General features: G+C 40.3%; 7 protein-coding genes across 7 annotated transcripts; 5 read left to right on the top strand and 2 right to left on the bottom strand.

Annotated features, from left to right (window-relative positions):
• Nucleotides 1–940: 940 nt before the first annotated feature.
• On the top strand, nucleotides 941–2,533 carry BATDEDRAFT_36696 (uncharacterized protein). Its single transcript, XM_006677405.1, has 7 exons — nucleotides 941–1,091; nucleotides 1,170–1,279; nucleotides 1,378–1,571; nucleotides 1,647–1,758; nucleotides 1,826–1,901; nucleotides 1,977–2,053; nucleotides 2,155–2,533. Exons 1-7 carry the CDS (start codon nucleotides 1,019–1,021, stop codon nucleotides 2,455–2,457), a joined length of 945 nt encoding a protein of 314 aa, XP_006677468.1. The 5' UTR covers nucleotides 941–1,018; the 3' UTR covers nucleotides 2,458–2,533.
• Nucleotides 2,532–4,082, bottom strand: BATDEDRAFT_87236 (uncharacterized protein; the record flags this gene model as incomplete). The annotated part of the gene is made up of 4 exons (XM_006677453.1): nucleotides 2,532–3,112; nucleotides 3,193–3,466; nucleotides 3,564–3,668; nucleotides 3,756–4,082. The coding sequence occupies 4 exons, from the start codon at nucleotides 4,080–4,082 to the stop codon at nucleotides 2,532–2,534; spliced, it is 1,287 nt and encodes a 428-aa protein (XP_006677516.1).
• Nucleotides 4,083–4,548: 466 nt separating this feature from the next.
• On the bottom strand, nucleotides 4,549–11,239 carry BATDEDRAFT_34561 (uncharacterized protein; the record flags this gene model as incomplete). Its single annotated transcript, XM_006677340.1, has 22 exons — nucleotides 4,549–4,794; nucleotides 4,880–5,007; nucleotides 5,085–5,166; nucleotides 5,258–5,350; nucleotides 5,449–5,688; nucleotides 5,815–5,904; nucleotides 5,978–6,258; nucleotides 6,354–6,688; nucleotides 6,759–6,850; nucleotides 6,936–7,059; nucleotides 7,149–7,273; nucleotides 7,340–7,477; nucleotides 7,528–7,557; nucleotides 7,583–7,753; nucleotides 7,852–8,183; nucleotides 8,363–8,429; nucleotides 8,507–8,784; nucleotides 9,021–9,496; nucleotides 9,616–9,922; nucleotides 10,044–10,139; nucleotides 10,484–10,635; nucleotides 11,160–11,239. The coding sequence occupies 22 exons, from the start codon at nucleotides 11,237–11,239 to the stop codon at nucleotides 4,549–4,551; spliced, it is 3,963 nt and encodes a 1,320-aa protein (XP_006677403.1).
• Nucleotides 11,240–11,814: 575 nt separating this feature from the next.
• BATDEDRAFT_23351 (uncharacterized protein) lies at nucleotides 11,815–15,544 on the top strand (the record flags this gene model as incomplete). Its single annotated transcript, XM_006677201.1, has 2 exons — nucleotides 11,815–12,570; nucleotides 13,862–15,544. The coding sequence occupies 2 exons, from the start codon at nucleotides 11,815–11,817 to the stop codon at nucleotides 15,542–15,544; spliced, it is 2,439 nt and encodes an 812-aa protein (XP_006677264.1).
• Nucleotides 15,545–17,721: 2,177 nt separating this feature from the next.
• On the top strand, nucleotides 17,722–18,978 carry BATDEDRAFT_87145 (uncharacterized protein; the record flags this gene model as incomplete). The annotated part of the gene is made up of 2 exons (XM_006677563.1): nucleotides 17,722–17,902; nucleotides 17,969–18,978. The coding sequence occupies 2 exons, from the start codon at nucleotides 17,722–17,724 to the stop codon at nucleotides 18,976–18,978; spliced, it is 1,191 nt and encodes a 396-aa protein (XP_006677626.1).
• A 555-nt stretch (nucleotides 18,979–19,533) lies between these two features.
• BATDEDRAFT_87146 (uncharacterized protein) lies at nucleotides 19,534–21,303 on the top strand (the record flags this gene model as incomplete). Its single annotated transcript, XM_006677562.1, has 6 exons — nucleotides 19,534–19,577; nucleotides 19,655–19,808; nucleotides 19,869–19,939; nucleotides 20,006–20,144; nucleotides 20,220–21,064; nucleotides 21,135–21,303. 6 exons carry the CDS (start codon nucleotides 19,534–19,536, stop codon nucleotides 21,301–21,303), a joined length of 1,422 nt encoding a protein of 473 aa, XP_006677625.1.
• Nucleotides 21,304–21,580: 277 nt separating this feature from the next.
• On the top strand, nucleotides 21,581–23,827 carry BATDEDRAFT_34560 (uncharacterized protein; the record flags this gene model as incomplete). Its single annotated transcript, XM_006677339.1, has 2 exons — nucleotides 21,581–21,738; nucleotides 22,026–23,827. 2 exons carry the CDS (start codon nucleotides 21,581–21,583, stop codon nucleotides 23,770–23,772), a joined length of 1,905 nt encoding a protein of 634 aa, XP_006677402.1. The 3' UTR covers nucleotides 23,773–23,827.
• Nucleotides 23,828–24,258: the final 431 nt, after the last annotated feature.

Here is a 24,258-nt window from a genome sequence, read left to right as displayed (position 1 = left end):
GATATGCATCTGAAAACCCTTTAGAGTGGAAAATTATTGCACAAGTTTTTCGGTAAAATTAAAAAACAAGAAGCAAGTGCTGTATATATTTAGTTTATAGAAACGAGATGGCATCGTGCCATATACACTGTTTAGTTGATTGATACTGTTTGGTGATTGGCATGTAGAGTTGCATCCCTAAAATATGTTGAACTGGAGCGCGAATGTATCTGATTAAAATACAAAGTTTGTATAGATTTGGCAACAATCAAACCAATATTTGGATTACAATGCATCAATTTGGTCATTGTACAATGTATGGCCATGTCAAATGATGAGATTACTTCAGTTCAAACCGATGGTTTGATTGTGTACATCATACGACAAACGTTGTGTTTATTGAAGGATTAACAATGTATATTGATAAAGTTGATGTGTAGTGGAAAAACGCAACTTTATCAAGCATTGATTATCCAAAGCAGAACAGTTACTGCAAGATAAATACAAGTGTTTTATTTTACGTGGGTACAGTTGTAAGTGAGCAGATGGGTCGGTCAGGAAATAAAGGCAGGAAGACAAGCAAGACATCATCATTTGCTTCTCAGAACAAAAGGAGTGACTCTGACTCGGAAGATGGTCATTCAGAGATAAGCCATGCTACTATGGACTCTATTGGCTCTCATCCAAGTCAGGATACTTCCCCCAGCATGACCCGAGGTGGCTCTCAGCAGTCCTTGCGGGATGAGCCCTTTAGTTTTGGGGAAGAGTGCACTGACAGTACATTCTTGAAGGCATTTGAAGACTTGGGGGAAAAGAGAGCAAGGTGTGTATTGCTCTAGGCTGTTGGAGAATAGATATGGATCATCCGTTCAATTGGGTTAATTCATTTCTATCATGACGGGCTTCTATATCTAAACCATGTACATTGGACTGGTCATCTATTATTTCAAACTCTGGATGCAGTGTAAGAGAAACGGCATTAAACCAGATCATCAAGGGACTATCAAACAAATACAGACATGACCTTTTAGATGGCAAAATGAGTTCTTGGATTGATCCTGTCAAGCGATGTGCCCGTCGCGATGGGCCCGAAGGCATTCTTGCCAATAGAGGTATGTGCATATCTAATCCAACTTGTACTTTGTTATATCTAATCTGTATACCAATTGGCCTATTCCTATGTGGATTAGTTTTATCTTTGCTATGGATTTCTGGAGGAAGCCAACCAGCCTTTTATGACGATGTAATCAAAATATTGCAAGATGGTATTCGAGATGGGTCTAGTGAAATCAAGCCATCTGTAAGTTGAACATGTATTTACCAACTTTAGCTTTGTTTTACTCGAGTTTAATTTGTCATGGCTATATTTTCAACTGTTGTACAACTCCAATATACCAGAGTATTATCGCGCTTGCCATTATCTCGTTAATTGAGGATATGGGAGATTCTGCTACATGGGAGCTGCTAGACTATTTTGAAGATGTAATCTCAGCTCATGACGAAGAAGAAATTGTGATTCATGCTGCGGTAGAAGCCTATGGATTACTGTATCCATCGGCTTCTACTCGACAAGGGCAAGAAGGCTATAATCGGTTAGTAACAATCAAATGTATTTGCTCAGACTTGCATGGTTGATTTACCAATCTGCCACTTGTATTTTATTTTAGAATTTTAGATGCACATGTAGAGTTACTTGAATCAGATGATGTGGATGTGCGCATTGCTGCAGGTGAAAACATTGCCATTGTTATTGAAGATCGGATGGCTACTGCAGAAGAGGTATGGATTTGATATTTTTCCAAGATTCATTTTGCATATTACTGACACGAGGTTTTTAATATACTAGGACGAGGCACCAAAAACAGAGCCCTACTATGAAAGCAAGAATGAGCTTCTTCAGCAGCTTAGATTCCTCTCACAAGGTATTTAGTTTTATTAAACAATACTTGGGATAGTATATGTACAGATATGATTCTCATACAATGATTTTACAATAGATAGCCAGCGACACCGAGCAAAAAAAGAGCGATCGGTTCAAAAATCAGCTTTTCGGGATATTCTAAACACTGTCGAGGTAAAGCACACATTTAATGTTTTTGCCGATACTGGACTATCAATCAACAGGTGTTGAATCACATTGTTTTTGATTTAAACGTTTGATTTATTTTTCAACAGAGCAATACAACTCCACTGGTGAAACTCAAGATCAAGCAGGAGACACTGGAATGCAATTCATGGATCAAAATTAGACGACTCAATGCCTTGCGAGATGCCATTGGCGAGGGATTTAGTGTGCATTTGAGTGAAAACCAGACCGTACAGCAAATTCTACACCTTTCATTTGATGGACCGACCATGGGAAAAGTAACATCAACAGATCGACGTTTGTTTCAATCCATTATTGGCAAAGCACGAACCAAGGCATTGAAGGAAATGAGAGGCAGTCGCACTTCTCTTAAAATTGGCAACAACGACTGATTGCATCTCACCAAGTGAGCTTTTTTTCATTTCTGCATTTTTGGTTTCATTAAACATACATATTTTTGCAGGATTCACTCATCAACAAGCTCGTTTATTTGATTTTGAGATACTCTAAACTGGCACAAAGCCTGTATTAGACTGGATACATTACTTGAGATTAGTTTTTTGGAAATCAATGCGTTTATCGATTCGAGCAGGTCATCAAGTGTAGATATTGTGGAAGAATAGTAGTCTGTTGGTTCATTGCTGTCATCATCAGCATGACCATCTTCAAGATCCTTGATGAAAATTTTGGCAGTTATTGCCTTGCATTCTAAAGCCAAGTTCCATGGATTGTGTGCAATAAAATGCAGATACTCTGAAAGATAATTATAAAAGCATGTATCATCTGAAATGACCAGATCCAAGAGGCATTGGTGATCAAACCCCCACATTTCCATCAGTTTTAAAAACATGGCTGATGGAGCACATGTGTCCAACACTGATTGCACGCCTTTGATGCTGTTTAATGATCCTTTCAGGTGGTTTCTAAACTTGGCATAATCATCCGATACTTGCATTGCAAGCACCCGTTCCAAAAGCCAGACAAGATCAGAGTCGTGGTCGCTAAAAAGCTTAAACAGTTGGTCAGAAACACATTCATAGTCAGATCCTAAAATAGTCAAAATAAATGCATTTATATTAGTCACAAGACATCATTGACCATATGTGTGTTGAGATGAGCATATATACCGTATATATGCACAAGTAAATCATTCATTTTTTCGAGAAATGTGTTGCTCAGCTCTTTTGAAGAAAGCATCATTGGACTCGAGACTACCGATATACATATTCGAATAATAAGCTTGAGAGATTGTCGATCGAGGGATTGATTTTTTGGAAAGTAAAACTCGGTGAATGAAGGATGATGTATGGAATCCCACCATTTAGATACGTCTTTTTTGGATGAATAAGTTTTGAGTACGAATGATGCAATGATGGTAGAAATCCTATCACTATATCCAGACTTTTACAGAGATGAAACCATTTACCAACAAAAGGATAAAATGGCACGATTAAATTCGAGTAGATTGGCATTTCATAATACACCAAGAAAGAATTACCAGCACAGAATCAAAATCCATCGATTTTATAGCAATGTAGTTCAATAAATGCAAAGTTTTTCTCTGTAAAGCAATACTTGCAGTAGTGGTCAAGATTGTTTCTGCCTAAAACAAACGATTAGTTACAAGATCAAGCCCACTACATTGGGATATAGAATGAAATAAGCTTTACTGATCAAAAGTCAAGATTACCTTTGATAAGCAACGATCTAGCCACAAAGGCTCTAGTATAATACTGCGACATTCCAACCGATGACAAGTTTTGAATACATCAAGTAAAGCAACGACTGCATGAAATACTATCATTTCATCATTCCGATTAGATGCCTGCCAAAGAGCAGTCAGAAACAAATTGTTGCAAAGCCCAAGTTCTTGTGCTGCAGACTGGAGCAAACCAGTTGGAACTTGAGTCTGTTTTCTCAAGCATTTGAGGAGTCGATGGGTCATACATAGACAATTCAGTAAATGCAGTCCAGCAGAATTGAGCTTGTCTTTATGCAACTCTGCTGCTATATTCATTCCGACATGATGTATAAAATGGGTATTCTATGTTGGATTGGATGAGCAATGGCTTGCTTTACATGACAGAAACAATCACTGCAGTCTTGCCTTTTCTAATAGTGCCTGTTGATATGCATTTTCTAATTCGATCTGTGCAACAAGACTTGCAGTTTGATTGCTGCTACAAAACTGAAGGATCTTCCATTCAATGCATTCGGATTATTACGGATTATTACGGATTCGAATAGATTGAGCCAGTGGAATGTCAGTCCAATATCTACATACTAGAGAGTGTATCATGTCAACATCTAGTCCATGTTTGGCACATGTATTGGCTTCAGGAGTCGCTGGTGTATTCGCATCTGTCAACTTGTCCGCTTTCCGTTTCATTGGTGCAACTCGAATCTATTCAGTCTTTTATTTAACCATCACTTCACTAGCGTATCTGCAATGTACGGATATAAAGTTTTCATTATCACTATATTTAGTTTGATTTTGGCTTTTCAGTGTTGTCGGATTGACTTATTTCTGGTTTAGATGCATTCGGAAGAGCTGCAACTGCACGAGGCTCGTCAGATGCATTGGACAGTATATTTGGCAATCCTTGTTCACATGCAGAATCAATATGCACTGCCATATCAGCGACTGAAGTAATATGCGAGTTTGTTGCTGCATCATATTCTACTTGAACAATATCGACAAACGATTGATAGGTATCAATAATATTGCCCTATTTGTAGTTTAGGTATATAGACTAGTCAAAACACGAGATTGTAGATACATTTAATATAGTCTACACAAGGAATCCAACTTACCCGAATGATCCGAATCAGTACACCCTGCGTCTTTTTATCACCAAGATAGTCGGCAATACGCGAAACAGTAAACGTCAATCTTCGTTGAACAGTGTCCTTGAAAGCATCATGTATAACTCCAATTTGATCTATCAATATACATATTCAATCAAAAATAAAACATCAGTCAAGTGGTTAAAACCAAATCGCTGGTTTATCGACATACTTGGTTGTGCAAAACTCTGGTTTCTGAGGTAATCACGACTTGATGCAGGTCGTGCATCATTTCGAAGTCGAAATGCAGCAACCTATTCAGATCATCAAATATTAGTGATAAAAATCAAATGCTAGTAAAACTAGCTCATTACACAAGTTAATTTTGCAATCTATAGTACCGACCTTGAGCATAAAGGATGACACTGGCTCTACTGCGCTCTTGGCTGTCTCCAAAATCAAATCCTCGCAAACCCTTCTAAGCTCTTTATCCAAAATCTACAAGCAATTCATGAAAACTATCAACATACTCCACTTTTATACAATCCTCGTAGTATCTCACTGTAGCAAGTCTAGAAACTAATTTGACAACTTACGTCTTTGGCATCAGCATAGCTTTGAACAACTTTGGTGGCACTTGCAACCATAATTGCATCGCCAATAGTAGATAATGCACTGACGTGTAGACTGTTTCGAACTACATCTTTAAATGCTTCCACCATATCTAAAAAATTGACCGAGTCCTCTTTGCGAATGAACCGAGCATCAAAAGTAGATATTTGTTCGCGCAACATCAGCAAGTTTTTGATCAAAAATAATTGACCATCAATTTTTGACTATAAAATTCAACATTTCAATGTAAGAGTATTAGACATATTAAAAAGTGACAGTCAACCAAAAGTCACAATACTCAAATCTGATTCACAAGATCGATATAAAACTCAATAAAAATGAAACTATACCTCTTTTTCAGATAGAATTTGTGTAGCTGCAACGAGGGTTTGACGACAAGAATCCACAGCCTCCTGAGCAAGATCTTCAAAAACAGGACCCTACATGTAAGGATCAGTACAAAGTGGCAAATAAAGGACATCGATATTAAAAGCATATCTCAAACCAACGTACTGGAACCGATCCGTAAAGACGTCCAAGAACATAGAGAGTTCGTTGAAGTGTGGGATACCATTCACCACCACCATACGCAAACTTCCCAATCACAAATGATCCAGGAGCTGTAGATCCCACGGGCTCTAACGCTGCTTCAAGATTTTCAGACAGAGGTGCACCTAAAAGATTAACATACTTGGAATCTTGTCCTATAGACATTCTAGTATCTGACCGCTCTATCGAATCAGTAAGCACTGGAACAACACCGACACTAAGGTTGATATTGGCAGGCTGAGGCACTAAGCAACAAAAAATTTAAACGTTTTAGCCAACACATTTTCCAATATACACGTAGTGTGTCAGCAAATCTAAACATGGAATTTTACAAACTTACATCCACGACCGCGAGCAAGTACTCGAAGCTCAGCTTCACGAGGTTTAAATTGCTGCAACTCTTGCTTGATAAACATTTCAGCACGAAACGCAAAACGTTGCTGAGCATCTTCCAGTATTTTCTGGACAGTATAACGAACAGGAGCAGAGTTTGTTTCTGAAGAGTCGAGGAAATGTCCAGAAGCATCGGTTTCTGAATCATGCTTTGGATCAAGCGTTTGAACATAGCTCTGCAAAGATTGGCACATCTCTGACAGTGTGTCAAGCTTTGTTTCACGAATAATCAGTGGTCGCAAGTGTTCGTAAAGTCGCGTAGAGATAGACTCTAGATACTCGCTATATCATGCATTGAATGGTTAGATCACAAGGCAATCTAATTTGATGTAGGTTGGTAAGATTTACTCACATGACGCTATCTTCTCCAAGATTAAAGAATTGTCGAAACAACTGATATTCATCAGCACAAAGCCTAATCATGTATGCACATCCATTTGCCGTCTAAAATATATAAAATGCATGAATGTACTTGAACATCGTTTTTAAAACAACACTTGATTGAAAATAAAACCATCATCAATCTTACAAAGTCTAAAAGTCCAGAAGAAGTAGAACTCAAGTTTGTCATATGATTGGTAATAAACGGAGTAAGCAATGCACGCCGAACAACGAAATAAGATGTGAAACAATCGCGAAGCAATGCCAAATATCTATATGAATGATTTTGTAATGACTAATTAGGTGCTCAAATTACTTGATAATTAAGTCAAAAATATGATTCAACACACTCAGTGCTTACTCTGGATGCCCGTTACAGCGTTCCTCGATCTCTTCCAGCAGATGCTTGGTTTTTGATGCCAATGTTCTGAACTTGACGTAAAATAATGTAAGCTGCATGTTTGCTGGAAGCGGCTCGTGTGTTTGCTAGAAACAGGATTAAAATCAATCATTGACTCGATGGTTGTAAACAGTAGCGTGCAAGCTACTTACCCTGCCTACTAACTTTTCTTGAATTTCCTGCTGCAGCCCACGAATCAAATCAACAAAATGCATTTTAACGAGAGTAATACTTCGAGTCATGCACTGCCGATATCTCATTCGGTAAATTTCGGCATCCTTGTAATGTGACTATTGTATTGAGATTGAGGCAAATTAAACCCAGCGTTACAGACGAGAACTTTAGGTCGGTCTGCTACTTTGATACAAGACTAAATTGAAATCAAATAGTCTTACATGTTGCATCACAAACGACAAGCACTGATCGAGTTTTTGCATCATTGGGCCAAACTTTTCATCAAGAACAATGGCTTCGCCAGGAGCATTCAGCATTCGAGTGATGGGTTCCAACTCATTAAAGTAAGTTAATTTGGCAGACAACTCCTCTGCCACGCTGATTAAATGTGTCTATTGAAATAACGCAGTAAATGTAAATACTATGCAGTTGTAATGGGATCTGATACGGATGCTGTGGAATCAACACGATAGAGTTTTGAGCTTAATACCTGCTCATCAAGAAGGGTTTCACAGGCAATCTGCATCCCCTTGGTCTTGTCTTCGATAAAATTATAATTGACTTCCAGCTTGTCGAGCAAGTCATTCGTTTCATTTGTTTTTTGCAAGATATTGGCCGTGGCATCTCGGTAGCATCGCACAGTGGCTAGACAAGCTCTAAGTGCATTGCAATGTAAATACACGACAGTAAAACAAATGTAGATTGAAGATATTTGGAATGGTCGACATGCTAGTCTAGCAATTGGACAACACAATCGAGCCAATAGGACGATTAGACTTGCCTGTAAACATCTTCTTGGCCTCGTTCCATGTGCTCTTCCACCTTGGCAAACCAAGTCAAAAACTGCTGAGTGGTTTCAATGGTTTCTGCAATAGTCAACTCAGAAGATGGCTCATTAGCAGTTGGTTTCTGCTCCCCATTACTGACTACAGCGTACTGAACAGTTGCTGGTGTCGACCCTACAGACTGTCCATTGAGATACCCCAACGACGATATATTACCACTGTGATCTAGTCCATCTCGACTATTATCCTCCCCATCTAGTCCATGAGGACTGAGTGTCGCAAGCTAATACAGTATAGAACACATCGTAGTTCAGTGTCATGGCCCATTACAAAGAACATCAATGCAACTCTTCAGATGACCAAAGTCATCACAGATCCACTCTGGTTGGTTCCTGCTGCAATCATCATATTCATGAGTACCTCTACAGGGATGGGCAACTCGGCCGACAATTCCTTTAGCAAGGCAATACACTCCAACTCCTTGTCTGACAAACTGCACTGTGCTTCCCACTCCTCAAACGCCCGCAGTGGAGCGATAGTGGTTGACATTGAGGTTTGAATATTGAGGTTGAAGTGATAATACAAGATGACCACCACAACCTCGATCATCCCATATTCTCTATGCTGAGCAACACATGCTTGGGTATTATAGTTGAAATCAGTAAAGAATAGACCAATTCATTATATAGTGAGATCACTAAACTGTATGCACAATAACTCCAAAATACACTTTTCAAGTCGCTAAACTAGTAAAAGCGCTAGTCATCCTAGATCTAGCCATTCGCATATATGCATTGTAGATATCCAACAATTAGCAAGGCAATCTAATCCTTCAACTTTCGAGCCTTCTTGTTCTTGGATTCGTGTTTTTTACTTTTGGATTCCTTCTTATTTTTAGACTTTTTCTTGGTCTTGGATTCTTTCTTGGATTTTTTAGCGGCAGATGAATCTGCAATATCATCATTAGATTCTACCGAGTCGCTGTTGGGCTCGGCTTTTACACTATCATCATCAAGTTTAGATTGCTGATCGTTCTTGTCTTCATCATCATCGTGTTTGCGCTTGAATGAAGGATGCTCAGTCGTAGTTTTAGTCAATGCAGCTTGCTTCAACAACGCCATCCTTTGAGCAAAATATTCTTGCACAGACAAATTACTGACAGTAACAGTCTCGATAGCATCCACGAGATGACACGGCACTTGTTTAGTTGCCACATCTGACGAGATTTTAGAATCTGAATGGCATGAGATCAATGGCAGCTTCTTGGTTGGCTTTTGTCCAAGAATCTCTGATAGATTGGCAGCATCATAGTTGCTAACTTGCTTGTTTCGGATAAACTTTTTGCGGTGACTATTCAGCCATTGTCATTTAAATGGGGTAGATAAAAATGTGATTAAAATAATATTCCAAATACATATCGAGACGATAGATTGAGCACATGAATACGTTTCAAGTATTAAAATACCCACTATAAGCGGCCAAATTGTGGAAGTGCAGCTGATTTCAGCTCTACTGCAATCAGGGTTTCATCCACCTTGGTTGTCTGTTGTTGGTCAGTGGTTTCATTAGTAGATCCAAGCGATGATAAAAGAGCGTCAAATGCAGATGAATTTTCAAGCCAGTTATCCGACGATCGTTTTTCTGTACCGATACCATGATTATTGGACTTGACAACGACCTTGATATTGTCTGTTCGACCATCCTCATTCCTTCCCAGTCCTTTGCCTTCTGACCAACCCATCTTTTCCATCATTTTTAGACAAAGTTTGTTGCTGTCTAATCATAATGTGTGATGGATTAGTACTGCACATCAATGTGATTGCAAACAGCTCGAGTTTAAAGCATGTGTTCTGCAGTTGTCGAACAGCAATACTAAAACACAACCAATTGAACTAACCATCTTTCCATTGCTTGTTTTGTGGATCTACTCCAATGCGCTGCTTTGTTCTCGGCTCTGCCAGTCCCATAGTGAGTGTCGGGCAGTTGGTTACAGCTGAATTCAAACTTGAAATTAAAAAATTGTTGAAATACTCAAAAGCCAAATGCATATCCACGTGACTCTGATTAGCATTCTTATGACTGTATTCATACAACTCTGCTGTATTTCATATCAGATACGTTTGTGTTCTAGTTAAAAACTTCAAATATTACACATCAGAAATGAAACGATTGATTTCCTGTCAATCACTAAAAGACTAGTCAAGTTCAAAAAGTTCAAAAAACAATATTTCTCAGTAAACCGATACCAGCCATTTTACAAGACTGCTTATTATGCTTTGGATTTTTATTTGGTGCAGTGTTTTACGTGAATATGGCGGTGAACTGAAATCGCATTACCATCACTAGACCATCCACGCATTGCTTGTTCAACTCTGGCTATACTGAGCAATTCGCCACTCAATTTTTCATTTGGTTTGTCATTCTGCATATTCGATGTATGGCTGTCTACACAAGCATAGTTGGCCACATTTGAGTTGCTTTTGATCATACTGGTTATAAATCAAATGGTCTACTTTGCTATATCAGTACCAAAAAACGTATATTGATTGAGCACACAATTATTGCCTGACATCTATAATCCAGGCGTGTGTTTCTGCTATAGCATCTGTTTATTTGAACTATTTGGATCAAATACCCCTGACCTTGGATCAACCTTTTGCCAAGTATTCAACAAGACTGATGTTTTGCTTTCCATGTTTCTACAGACTGAAGCACAGACTTTTTCATCGGTCCTTTCGTTTTCCTATCCAAAGCTCTTACCGACTATATTATGCTGTACCAATACATCTTGTACTTTATAGATTCAATCTGGACAGTATAACAATGGGGTGAATCACTGGACTTGCACATAACCTGTTTATGATATACCACTGTAAATGTAATAAAAATAACATCATTTCCTCACATATGCTTAAAAAACTTGCATTATTTCAACACTGCACTTTCTCCAATCAAGCGGAAACCATTGCATCCACAGCTTCTGTGCCACACTATTGACAAAGAGTATACACACCTCTGCCAACAAATCATTGGTCTCTCGATCTCTGCTTGACCGCCAAACTTTATCGCACCCGCTCGATCATTCAAACACATGTTAGTAACAAGCAGGCGCCCATCGCGACCATTGTCGCCATACCACAATTCTTATTTGGTTTCATATGTTAGCCATACTCCACACCATTCATTAGACAGCCTTGACACCTTGAGCATGTTGATTATAACAATGTAACAAACAGCCTTTTCCAGAGATCTGATTTAGACTTCCATTGTGGAGTTTTAAAAACCATATTCCTGGGTCCCAAATAGTGTTCACTGTTGCTACCAATACCACACATCTAAGCTTTGTTTTTTTCAAATTTAGCCAAACCATTGGAATGGATTTGGCTAAATTTGAAACACTTCTCCTATATTGCTAAAGCTGTGAGGTTTGCAAACAATACAAACATATCGACACAAAACCCAATTATATAAACTCGGCATACACAGCAAGCAGCAGAATTGAAACAGGTCTGTTTTGTCACCCATATTTAGCCTGGACTCGTAATCGACTCGTTCAAATTTGGATAAAGCAGCACTCAACCCAAACACCAGCATTCAATTTAGCAAAAGTATCGTCTATAATAAATCCCCTATAGCACCGTTAGAAGTAATCATTCATTTTTACTGGCATGCACCACAACGGTCATACTACAGAGGATGGCCATGGTACCCCTGGCAACGTGGTCCATACTGAGGACAGGAATAGCACCAGCATGGATAACTCTCACAATCAGCCTGACACCAGAATCTGTCAAGAGTTAAATAATAGTGGTGCGGTGTGCGATGGTGTCCACATAAACCCTCCACAGAGTAATCCTGATTGTGTTGTCAAGTATCAAAGCACCAGCGGTATCCACACTACTGTTTCAGGGTTTGACACCAATAACGAGAATGTAATGGCTTGCCCGTCTTCTTTGAGCGAAAACGAAAACACACTTTCCAACTCAGATTCTATTGATCCCACCAAAGGAACATCACCTGTATTATCACGAACTATTCACTTGCCAGCGTTCATGACTGTTGCAGTAGGCACTAGCAAAGTTTCCACAATTGACAACAACACAGACAACTCTACCATGGCCCTCCAACAAGCCAATCCAGCTACGAATTGCAATATTTTGAATCCTAGTCTGAAACTACCTGCCATTCATTGTCCTACTTTCACAGCTAGAAGCACTGAACCTGAATTGCTTCCCTCGGCTTTAATGGTAGAGCATGGAGAGACTGGAGAGGAATGCGATATTTCGCTTTCTGAATTTGGTTCTGCTGCTACTACACCCAATCCAACATCCACTACCACGTCCCAAGGTCCTGCTACTGCCGCTCGTCTTGCCAGCACCTATGCGAAAACAAAATCAAATCGACATAATCTCAAGCTCCCTATTGTAAGTATGATGTGATCATGACTGAGCTGTACTTTCTCAAGGGCTCGTTCATTATCAATGGTCGTATTGTTCAAAATACGATCCATTTGTTCTCTCTACCCCTTGACATCTTTTATCTTTAGCATGTGAATTCGAATGGCAAAAGATTGCATGCCATTTAGCGATAATCCAAATATACCTTGGACTATCTGCAAATATTGTGATTGATATCACTTGCGGCTTTTTCATTTGCAATGGAATTCGTCGATTTCATTAGATTCCAACAAGGGAGCTGCTTTGCATCCCCTAACTTGTTGCTTCTTCATCCCTAGCCCATGTATTCTTGGTAATTTGCTTTAGCTGTCCCTATCAACAAACCACCCTTTTTGGTCTTGTGTCCTCTATTCTGTGACGAAACCATAACATGGCTGATATTGCAATGTTTTGTGTCATGAGCCGCACATTCAGGGCTTATTTGATGACTAAAGCTTGGAATGGTGACGCTTTGTGTAACAATAACTTTTGTGCGCAATTATTTGAAATTGAACGACTCGATCAATGCGGATGAATGGTTCAATATCCTACTTGATCTAGCCAGCGCACTGGTGAAACTCATAAATTAGTAGCCTTTCAAACATTAGACTTGTATGACACAATCAACTGGCAGGCCACATTCATGTGAAATGGAGCACTATCTTAGTGACTGTTCCTATTGCTTTGAATCGACAATGCTTAATATTTGTTGTGCTTTTCTGTTGGAATTGGCTGCTTCTTCAATCCTTTCCATGTCCATCGAATGATGCTCAAATTCTAGTTGTGAACCTCCCTTTCCTCTTTTGGTATAGCCATACATTTTACGATAATCAAAGTAAAGCCAGGCCCATGCACTGTAATCCAGATACTGGGCTCGATTGCTTTCAGGCTCCACCTGTTGCATTCTGAAACATACGCTTGGCTTTAGTTTGAAAAAACTGTACGTTTCAGGAATGCAGTTATGCATGCCAACTACTAAATGTTTATTTGTAATGTTTGGTTTGTTGGAGGGGAATTGACGTGCCAGTTGGTATCAACCATTATGGTTTATTGTGCATGCGGACACCCTTGTTTAGTGTTTTACTGAATACGGCTGTATAGACCGTTGTCAGTGTAATCATTTGGCAGCGCACTGCTTTGTTGTGCTTGACCCATTGCCGTAAAAGACTATTCACCAGTAACTCCACCCTGACTGGTTCACCAGTATTTTTGACTGGCTGATCAATGCTTTGTGATTTCAAATGACTGATTGCTTTTTTTCATGGTTTTGGCACAATAGGAATATCGTAGCCGTTTTATGACACCATATGATTTATATATTGGCCATTTGCTTGACATCACCAATCACCTCAATCCAAAAGACTGTGCAGTAGCCTCGCATGATGCTATACAGACGGCGCCAAAAGGAAGCAAATGGACCGTATGGATTGGGGAAGAGCTTCGCACTCGGTTTGTGGATTGCAAGCAGCGCTTGCTGCCAACAGGAACTCATGGCCAGTTTATTGCCTTGCTTCTGGCTTTAAAAGAGGAACATACTCGTCGAACAAGGTCACAAGGACATGCTTTTGACCACGGGCATCCTCAACAGCATCAGTCATTGACACACTCTCCCGATCAAACATCAGGATTTCGTCCACAAGCCCTTCAGCAGGCATCTCCACAACGTACATACTCGTTTGGTCAGTCACCCACTCAGTCGTACCCACACACACCTCCGCCTCATCTTCAGCAGAAACCAATACATCACGTATCCAATCAGCATCTGTCACGCCGCCCATCTAGCGTATATTCTGGATCTCCACAGCCATCTGCATTGGTTCATCCTGAACATTGGCGTCATCAGCCATCACATAACCCTCACCACCCACAGTATGCACTGCCCTATCAGCAACACGGTCGTCCGAATCCACCCCAACGACCTGCATCTGCATCTGGAGATGTGTATGGCATGGGTCACCACAGTGATTACTATCAGCATCACGCACCTCCACAAAATATGAATGCAAACTACAGAATTCCTATGGGATCACCATCTTCCCAATCTGCCAATCTGCCTGCCTACAATTTCTCTAGAGGGCTTTCTGCTGGAAATGCAAACCATATTCGCACCGCAAGTCAAGGTGGTTATCGTATGTACCCAACCTCAATGGGCGGAGGTGGCCACATGTCTGAAAACCAAGTCACTACATCTCCATTGTCTGTGTCCTTCCATCGCAGAATCAACCACGACAGAATGAACTCGTATCCTAACGAGTATCATCCAAATCGTATGATGGATACCAAGCGCTCACATGATCAGATGAATGATATTTCTGGTTCACAATCTGTGCATCCGATCAACTATAGAAGTGAAGCAGGACTAGAGGCAAAGCGTCCCGCCCATGCATCCTATGCTAATGAGAGCAATTTAATGCCTCTCAATCATTCGCCAATGCCTTCAATCAAACAAAGTCCATCCCAGTATAGCTCTCCCTATCTTTACCATGATCAGCCGCGGGCACCTCATTCTTGGCAGGAGCAGGCTCACAATGAGCGTCCTGAAAAAAAAATAGACATTCGTGGGATAGGTGAAACCCCAGAAAATGGGTTTGACCATTCATCTCCCAGATATGCAGCAAGTAATTTACGACAAAATAGTAATGTAGACTTGGATCTTTCAAATGCATCTCATAGGGCTGCTTTGGCAAACTCGCACAGAGGGAGTTCGCCACTAGCAACAACACCAGTTTTGCGTCAGGAAGAACACCAGTTGAAGCAATCTAAGGAGCATTCCTCTGCTCTTGTCGACGACAAATCCAATGTTTTGTCGTCTGCGAACGAACACGCAGCAATGGCCGATCTAACTGATGCAGATGCGAAAACCAAGAGTCGAGTGAGCAAAGATTCACCAGGACTGTGGACATCTCAATCCACTTTGCCCAGGAATCAGACACAATATACATCTCGTCGGTTCTCTTTTTAAACGCATATTTAAGCATATCATTAGACTAGTTTTTGCTTCGAATGTTTTGGATCTGTCAACATAGTCTTTGCTATGTAATAATTATTAATGCAATTAAAATTTTTTCATGCGATCATTAGTCTTGCGAGACTCGATCTTGTTTTAAATTCCATTTACAGTGACAGAATGTATAGCCAATGTTTTGTTTTTATAATCAACTGTCGTGCTGTGGCAGATTGGTCTTGTTTAAAGTGTTGGAGTATACGCCAGCAGTACCAATGTGTGGTGTATTAGAAGCAATATGCTGCCTGCAGCCGTATATACGTAAAACACCTTTTTTGTATCTTGCAGTGATTGCCTTGTTTGAAGAAACGATTCATTCACGGCAGTTGCTGAATCATCAAACCCCATACATTATCAAGTACTTATGATAGCACCACTACTATAGCTAATGCGATCGAAAAGTAAATTGCGAATCATTTATGTGCAATTCAAATATATAGAACGAATCTACTTTGATGGACGACATAGTATGCATTTATCTGCTACACACCTTTGCAACGAGCGACAAAGGGTTGAGCTTTTATTTATATAGTTTGATTCCAATACAACCGTTTTCTAAATGGTAGCATTCAAAGCCAGTCATGAGAAATGGGTATTGAAAATAGAATGGTGCATGGTTGGATCAGCATGTACACCCATTTGGGTCTACGCCATGCAGCACATCAAAAATTCTAAAGGCATTTAGCAATATCTTCAAGAAATGAGCAGGCGCATATCCTACACACTTTGGATAATGAAAAATAGCTTGGACTGTCATGATTCTAAGGGATTGCCGGGAAAGGCAAAATAAATGCCGTGTTCTACCATCACGAGGGTTGACCGTGTGCATGAAGCGTGTCGAGTCACATTTTAGGCAATTTATAGCCGTATTATGTAAATGGAACATCTCCTCTTGCAACTATTGCTCGGGAATAGACAATGCTTGAATATTCGTTGCGCTTTCATATTACAAATTCATTGCATGATCTTTTCTATAGAGCTTCAATTCTTGCCTAGTGTTTGGGATTGCTCGGCGCACAAACTTATTTATTATACTCGAGCCATTTTATGCAGGGTTCAAAAATGAACAATATGCAACTTCAATCCACGCGATATTTGTTGAATGGTTGGTAAACCATGTCTAATTAGAGAGTTGTTTTGTGGGGTGGAGTGTTGCATGCCACTGTCTAAAAGGCTGAAGTATTACAGCCTTGATCAGTCTTTAAGCACACCGACCATCATATGATACAAACTAGGTTTGAACTGTGGTTTACACCTTGCATTTTGGATTTGTTTGCATAGCCATACATTGTGTGATCGTCAAGTTTGATACCAAACTCGGTCATTGCAATCCAGACATTGAATTTTAGATATTGTCAATATTACATACAAAGCTCGACACCTGTGAGCGGTAGGCAGATCGGCAAGGAATGTGTTCAGGCTTTTATTGACATTAAGATCATTGGCATTGCTGGCCAAGATATTTGAGCTTGGTAAAGATCCACAAGTGTGTTCACAAGTGTGTCCACAAGTGTGTTCACAACGTCTTGTTGTCCATGTGTTGATGACCACAGGGTTGTCAAGCCATCAATAAATGATTTGATACCAATATATTATAGAAGATCGGGACTCGTATGTAAAAAGACATGTTTGAATGATAAACACCATCTAAACTGCCTCTACACGATGATTCGAAAAACACAATGCTGCCCAGTAATTGTGGTGTGAACCATCATTACATGAGGCTGACTGTTCATTATGTATCTTGGTACCCTTATTTGATACTCCATTTTACGTGAATACGGCTGTAAATTGCCGGTTGGTCAGCATTACCCGGAGTAGCAAATCTACTGACCCTAAAATATATAGTTTACATCCACATGATCAATATATCTACTATATAGCAATATGCTGTGAATAAAACCCATCGACTGCATCGTGAAACCAATAATCGTTTTCTGCATCGTGTATTTTCAATCATCATGCAGCTTTTCATGTGTTGCAATAGTTGGCTACACATGCTTGCATATGAAGCTAACCAAGACAAGAGTTAAATGCCTCATTTTAAAAGGTAGTAGAGTTTTGTATAAAAGGCATGCACCTACTCGACTATTTATATTCATAGGACTACTTGCTGCTCTATACATACAATTAAAATGATTGCTACCACACTCCTTGTTGCCTCTCTTGCCGTTGCTGGCTGCATTGCTGCTCCATCTGTTCATCACAAGAACAAGATTTCTCCTATGTATGGAAAGCATCGCTTTGCCGGAGCTGCTGATACCATCACCTACAATATGAGTGCTCCTCTGCTCACTGGTCCCTTGAATGTTTACTGTAAGTAGTTGAACCCAATCTAAAAGTACGCGCTTCGATCGACTAATATTCATGTAATCATTGTAGTCATTTACTACGGTAACTGGACTGTCAGCCAGAAAAAGCTTGTCAAGGATTTCACTTCTGGTATTGGTGCTTCAGACTGGTGGACTACCGAGAAAAAGTACTACTATCAGAAATCCGCCTCGTCCCCTAAAGTGTATATTGATGGACAGGTCAACTACGCCGGATCCGTTGATAACAACTACTCTGTTGGCAAAACCCTCAATGGAACTGCCATTCCTGATCTCGTTTCCAAGTACATCACTGCCGGTACTTTCCCCGAGGACACCAATGCCGTTTACTACATGTTGATTTCCAGTGATGTTACTGAAATCGCACTCGGTTCATCCTTCTGCAGCGACTACTGTGGTTATCACGATTCCGCCAACGATGCCAAGGGCAAGGAGATCTACTATGCTCTTTCTGGTCAATTCAGCTCTGACTGCATGGCTGGATGTGCCCCACCTACCAATAGTGCCTCTTCTCCCAATAACGACCCTTCTACCGATGCCATGCTTTCTGTGATGGCTCACGAACTTGCCGAAGCAGCATCCGATCCCTCCAACATCCGCGCCTGGAACGATGCAGCCGGAGCCGAAAACGGTGACATGTGTGCATACACTTATGGTACTACCAAGACCGAGCCCAACGGTTCATCTTCCAACTGTGGATGGAACGGACGTAGATTCATGATTCAACAAAACTGGGATCCCGAAACTCAGTCTTGCACCATGGGATCTGCCACTAAACCTGGTCCCAACCATTCTTCAGTCACCACTACTACCACCACTGAAGTCCCCACAACCACCACTACTACCACTGAGGTCCCCACTACTACCACTACCACCACTGAGGTTCCCGTAATCACCACTACTACTACCGAGGTTCCCGTAATCACCACCACCACTGAGGTTCCCGTAATCACCACTGGTGTTCCCGAAACCACCACTAATGCTCCCGCTCCTTCGGCAACCGCTGGCTGTGACGTCTGGGACATTTGCTGCATCTATGTTGGCCGAAACTGCGATGCTTAAATACTATTAAAAGTATAATTGCTAATCGACAGTCTATCTCGGGTTCCTAGCTTACTTGCAATTTCATGGAAAGCGATTTCCATGTTTTTCATTTCATGAGCAGTCTACTTTGACATTTTCCAAAACCTTGTACTTTTTTGCTATTTAGACTTTTGTTCAATAAAATTGGAAATTACATGAACATACTTTGTTGGTTCAGTATATGGATGTTCGTATGGAGAGCTGAAGCAAATATTTGAACTGATCAGAGTGCGCTAGCTGCTCAATTACTCGACTTGGTATAGATAGCGTACCAGCACTATCCATCACGGGATCGACATCTAATATCACCAGTCTATGCCCAACAAGTACGGCAATTTTGCATAGATCAACTTGTCCGACATTCAAATCTGGCAAATAGTATTCATTTAAAGTGTAGCAAGCGGTTTAAAAAGTTGAATGCGTTCAAAATCTACGCTTGATCGTCACAGTTGGTGACAAAAGGGATGAGAATGGAGATGCATTCAATAAACAGGGATTTTCGAGTCTGCAACTTTAATTACCGATTCATCCATCATGTCGCAGCTCACTACTTTGAATTCAGCTACTTTCTTTGGCGAGTAAGTGGTTTGATTTTACATTTATTATGGTCTGCCATTACAAACCTGATGCCAACCATTGGTTTACTTGCTTTTAGAACTGCCGAGACTGCTGCGAGAGCATCATTAAGAAAATATAAACGACATCCACATCATTCATTATTGATATTGCAAGTGTTTCCGACACAGAATGATGCATTTGCATTCAAGGCTCTTCATCCACATTTACCACTTTGTGTTTTTCCATTCGAGGTAAATCATAAACCCAATCAGTTGATTGTATCGAGTCTTATGTATTGGTTCTATGATTAGGATGATCCAAAGAATCCAGGACGGCGAAAATACTTGGTATCTTCCATTTCAGACTTTTGGAATAGATACAGGTATGATTAATCCTACACTTGTCGAGATTGTATGACTCATGGAGAGTTACTAATGATATTGTTTAGAAACATGACTAGAGCGGAGCGACACTATTACGAGCTGATTGAAACGGGAGCTCCTTGTCATTTGTATTTTGATATCGAGTACACTGTATCGCTTAATCCCAGTTTAGATGGCAATGCAGCATTCAAGGCATTCCAAAATGTAAGCTAATTTGGACTTGAACTGTGCCTGCACATTCACCAGTCCTTTTTAACCTGCATGAATCTGATTTGATAGTTTGTTATTGAGCGCTTTAAGAAAATATGTGATGTGGAATATTCTCAGATCCGCATCATTGACTTGACTTCTTCAACAGATACAAAGTTTTCAAGACATTTAATATTAAAAGCTCCTGGGATAGCATTTCGAAACAACTATGATGTCGGTCAATTTGTATCCTACTTGGTTTCAGATTTGACAGTGCTGTATAATCAGTTTGTCGAGTTGAGGCAGCATAATGCACATTCTTGTCAGTCTAGATTGGATTTAAATGCTCCTTCAGAAATAGACGCGAATCTCATGTCGGCATTTGTTTTTGAAAAAGATGGAGTCGTACGCTTGTTTGTGGATATGGGAGTATATACACGCAGTCGAAACTTTCGGTTATGGAAGTCATCTAAGCTACTTAAAGATACAGAACTGGTTGCTTCACCTGGTTGCGACATCAAGGAAGATGAGCAAGGATTTCGAGATACGCTGGTTAGCTATGTAGAAACTGGATCCAAGCTACTAATCTATACTGCTAACAAATGCAATCGTTTAATTGCAAACGGCGCAAATGAATCCAGCACAGTACTATCTTTGGCATCTAGTGATATATTGTGGAAAAGTACGAACACTGGACAAATGGACTATTCAGAACAATCGTTTCCTGCATTGGAAAGGTTTCTCATTTCAGCCATTAAATCCATAAACCCCTCATCAAAAGTTCCCTTTATTCAAAAAACAATGTATATGTCGGAACTTAACCAGGTTTGGTTTAAAATTAGTAATAACCGGTACTGTCATAATATTGGACGCGAGCATCAATCCAATGGAGTGTATTATGTATTTGATCTTGCAACGTTTGTATATTTTCAAAGGTACAAAGGTGAATTTACAATATCAATGTATGATTACCTGAATCTTATCATTATTCTGTATACTATTTAGATGCCATGATCCAGATTGTCGCCATTATCGGTCCAAAGAGCTGCCATATCCCATAGAGCTTCATCCATTTATAGATACGAATGTGTTTATGGATGACGACACAGACTCTATTGCAGACGACGTGCTGATTCAAGCGGTCGAGTCTGATTCTACGCAGTTTTGGGGATAATTCCGGCCAAACTAATACCAACAAAATATATTTGAAACCGTTTCATAGTCGGATTTTGAAGCAAACTCGCCCACGTGACTGCATGGTTGGACCGCAGAAACTGTTGAAGCCGAACTTGACATATCAAATCGGGTCCAACTTGCTACAATCTCAATAAGGACTTGTTATACTTTACTACAGGATATTATCTGTTTTTGATTGGAATTTGCACCGGTAGAAACTTGGCTGCATATATCCTGTGTTTAGTTTACGGATACGCTTTGCAAGTATTGGTAGGATGGCTCAACGAGGACAACAACGACCAGAGCGGGGCATGTATACACCACCACATATGCGACAGAAACAGGATGCTTCTCTGTCTTCTGGAACTCGCTCAGGACCAGAAGCCAATTCCCGTTTTGATCCTACCCCGGCCTCGATGATTTCATCTCCTGTGTAAGATCTTGAGTTGGTTTATAAAACTTTAGTTTATTGCAGCAATAGAGCACAATCTAGACAATGATATTTGGACCTTTAAAGCCATTTGGTCTACACTTTTGAAATGGAGTTTATCAACTGTGCGATTGTTTTGGTTAAAACAAAACGCAGTTCAATGGTATTCTAATCATCGGAAGCAATGTCTTTGAATGTGTTGTGCTAGTCTGCCCTATCAAATCATTCGGTTTCTAATATTGTTACTCTTGTTTCCATCATGTCTTGATTATAATTCTTCAATCTACCAGTCTTGGTGTAAAGCATGCCTGGGAAACGGCAAAGTCTGACAAAAGATCGGTACAACAGCAAGGCCCTTTACGAAAACAGCCACAAGCCAATCGACAGCTGTTTTCAATTCCCACTAATCCAACAACTAAAAAGCATGAATGGGAGCATGATGCGAATTCTCGCATTACCAAGACAGTCATTTCCAATGTCAGTACATCGCCAGTGCGGGGTTTGGAATCAACCGATACAGCTGCTTCAAAGCCCCACCATCATGAAAGTAAGCAAGATCATAACGAGAAGAGCACAAAAAGTACCAATAAAGGACGCCGAGTGAATGAGCATAGTCACGCTCAGGATCAGGAGAATCATACTTTGCATGATCAAGACCATCACTATGGCCTTCACGAGCATCCTAATGGTGATCATGACTATTTAAATAGCACAGGAACAAGTCTTGATCGTGACGGAAATAACCGTAATGGTGGAATGGAAAAGTCTGGGAAAGGTCGCGGTAGAGGCAGGGGTAGAAACCGTGGAGATGGAAACAGTCGAAGTGGAGGTCGTGGCAGTCATTCCAATACTCATCGTGATACTGAGGATCGAGGCGGTGAGCACAGAAGAGCTTCACCAGAAACAGTCGGCCATGTACGTAGTTGGGACAATCACAATTATTATAACCATGACCGCAATACTTATAAACACGAACGTAAGCTGTCAATTGATAAACGATTAGGCCCATCCGTTCTTCAACCAAACCGCACGACTAATTTAGTAGTATCACCTCATCTCTCCAGCGATGCCAGAAATGCGGATGCTATAGTGAGATCTCGCTCACCATCACACTCTCCGACTCATCGTAGTGCAAGATCAACATCACACGAACGAACTACTTGGGGCGTGCCATTCGCACATCCAAAACAGAGCGGATGGTCCAATGTAGGCATACAATCACTTCCACATTCTTCTGGTAAAGAACCCATTAGAAAAACACATAATCGAGCATTATCCTCTGCTACACATGATGGTACAATGCCAAGTGGAAAGTCTCAAGACAAATCTCAGTTTTGTCGACTTGGCGATTTTTCCATTCCAACAGTTCTTGCACTTCCACCTCGACCTGACCAAGCCAATATTGATCAGTCTCATAAACAACGGCAGCGACAAATGATATCTATATCCACTGCACATTCCAAATCACTCCCTGGGGAAAAAGACTTGTTTATATCTGTAGATGCTTCATCTAGATCTCCACATGGTGAGTCTAGTAGCACTCAAAAATGGATGTCTCAAGACTCTAGATCCCTTCAAACGGATCATGAATGGAATAATCGAGCACCCGATAAAAATGGTCGGGGGCGATTGCAAGGTAGCAACCGCGGAGGTGGGCATGGCTCAGGGTATGGAGGAAACGGTGGGAGTCACCATGCTCGAGACAATCGTCACAGCAATCATGACTTTAATCATCGTGAGCATCGTGTGCACCACGGCAATAGTCATGGTGACGATTCGAGACAATTTGCAAAGTCGACCATAGCTTCCAGACAGCCTGCATCCACTTCTTGGAAGGGATCTGAAAGTATGTTGAGTCGGGGTTTATCTCACAATGTAGCCGATCCCCCATCGATTGTAGTTGCTACTGTCACATCTTCCTGTGAACCTGTTGCTTCCACTAGCAGTACACAGTCAACAAAATCTACTGATACGACATACGTTCGTCCAAAGATTCCAGCAAATGATGAGTATGTTGATTGGGCTGATATGGATTAGGCTCAACATACTGTAATGGCGATACGACAATGAAATATTATTTTTGCATTTCTATACTGTCAAAATAGTGTTTTGTAGTCAAATAAGGGACAATTTTTAGATGCTGAATCCATTAGATTAGAAAAATATGTCAATCTGATAGCAATACTTGAAGCATTTTAAACCACATCAAATTCATACTTATAGCTAGCGACAATGAGGATAAAGACAAGAAAAAGTATGTTTGGTTATAAAAGATTCAACTTTGATCATTTCGAAAGTATTCATATGGCATCAAGCAGGCTGTTGTTGCATTTTAAAAATATGAACTCGGTTTGTAAAATTACACGATCGGTTTAGATTAGCATACAGACTGTATGGATGAAATGCTAAAAGAGATGCTCCTACCATTCAAATCAGCAATCTACTGACATTTGCAAAATACATAATTGCTGAAGCTCTTTCATTTATCTTTGCATCATGTCTTGTGTTTTAGCTATAAAGTCG

Source organism: Batrachochytrium dendrobatidis, assembly GCF_000203795.2.
Source record: "Batrachochytrium dendrobatidis JAM81 unplaced genomic scaffold BATDEscaffold_3, whole genome shotgun sequence".
NCBI lineage: Eukaryota > Fungi > Chytridiomycota > Chytridiomycetes > Rhizophydiales > Batrachochytrium > Batrachochytrium dendrobatidis.
The sequence above is the reverse complement of the archived record's forward strand: the minus strand, read 5'-3'. Positions and strand labels throughout refer to the sequence as shown.

Bases quoted from the DNA above. Each gene is read 5' to 3' on its own strand.
- BATDEDRAFT_36696 (XM_006677405.1), top strand. From the start codon at position 1,019: ATGAGTTCTTGGATTGATCCTGTCAAGCGATGTGCCCGTCGCGATGGG. The intron at 1,572-1,646 runs GTTAGTAACAAT...ATTTTATTTTAG, and splicing joins GGGCAAGAAGGCTATAATCG to AATTTTAGATGCACATGTAG. The intron at 2,054-2,154 runs GTAAAGCACACA...ATTTTTCAACAG, and splicing joins ATATTCTAAACACTGTCGAG to AGCAATACAACTCCACTGGT.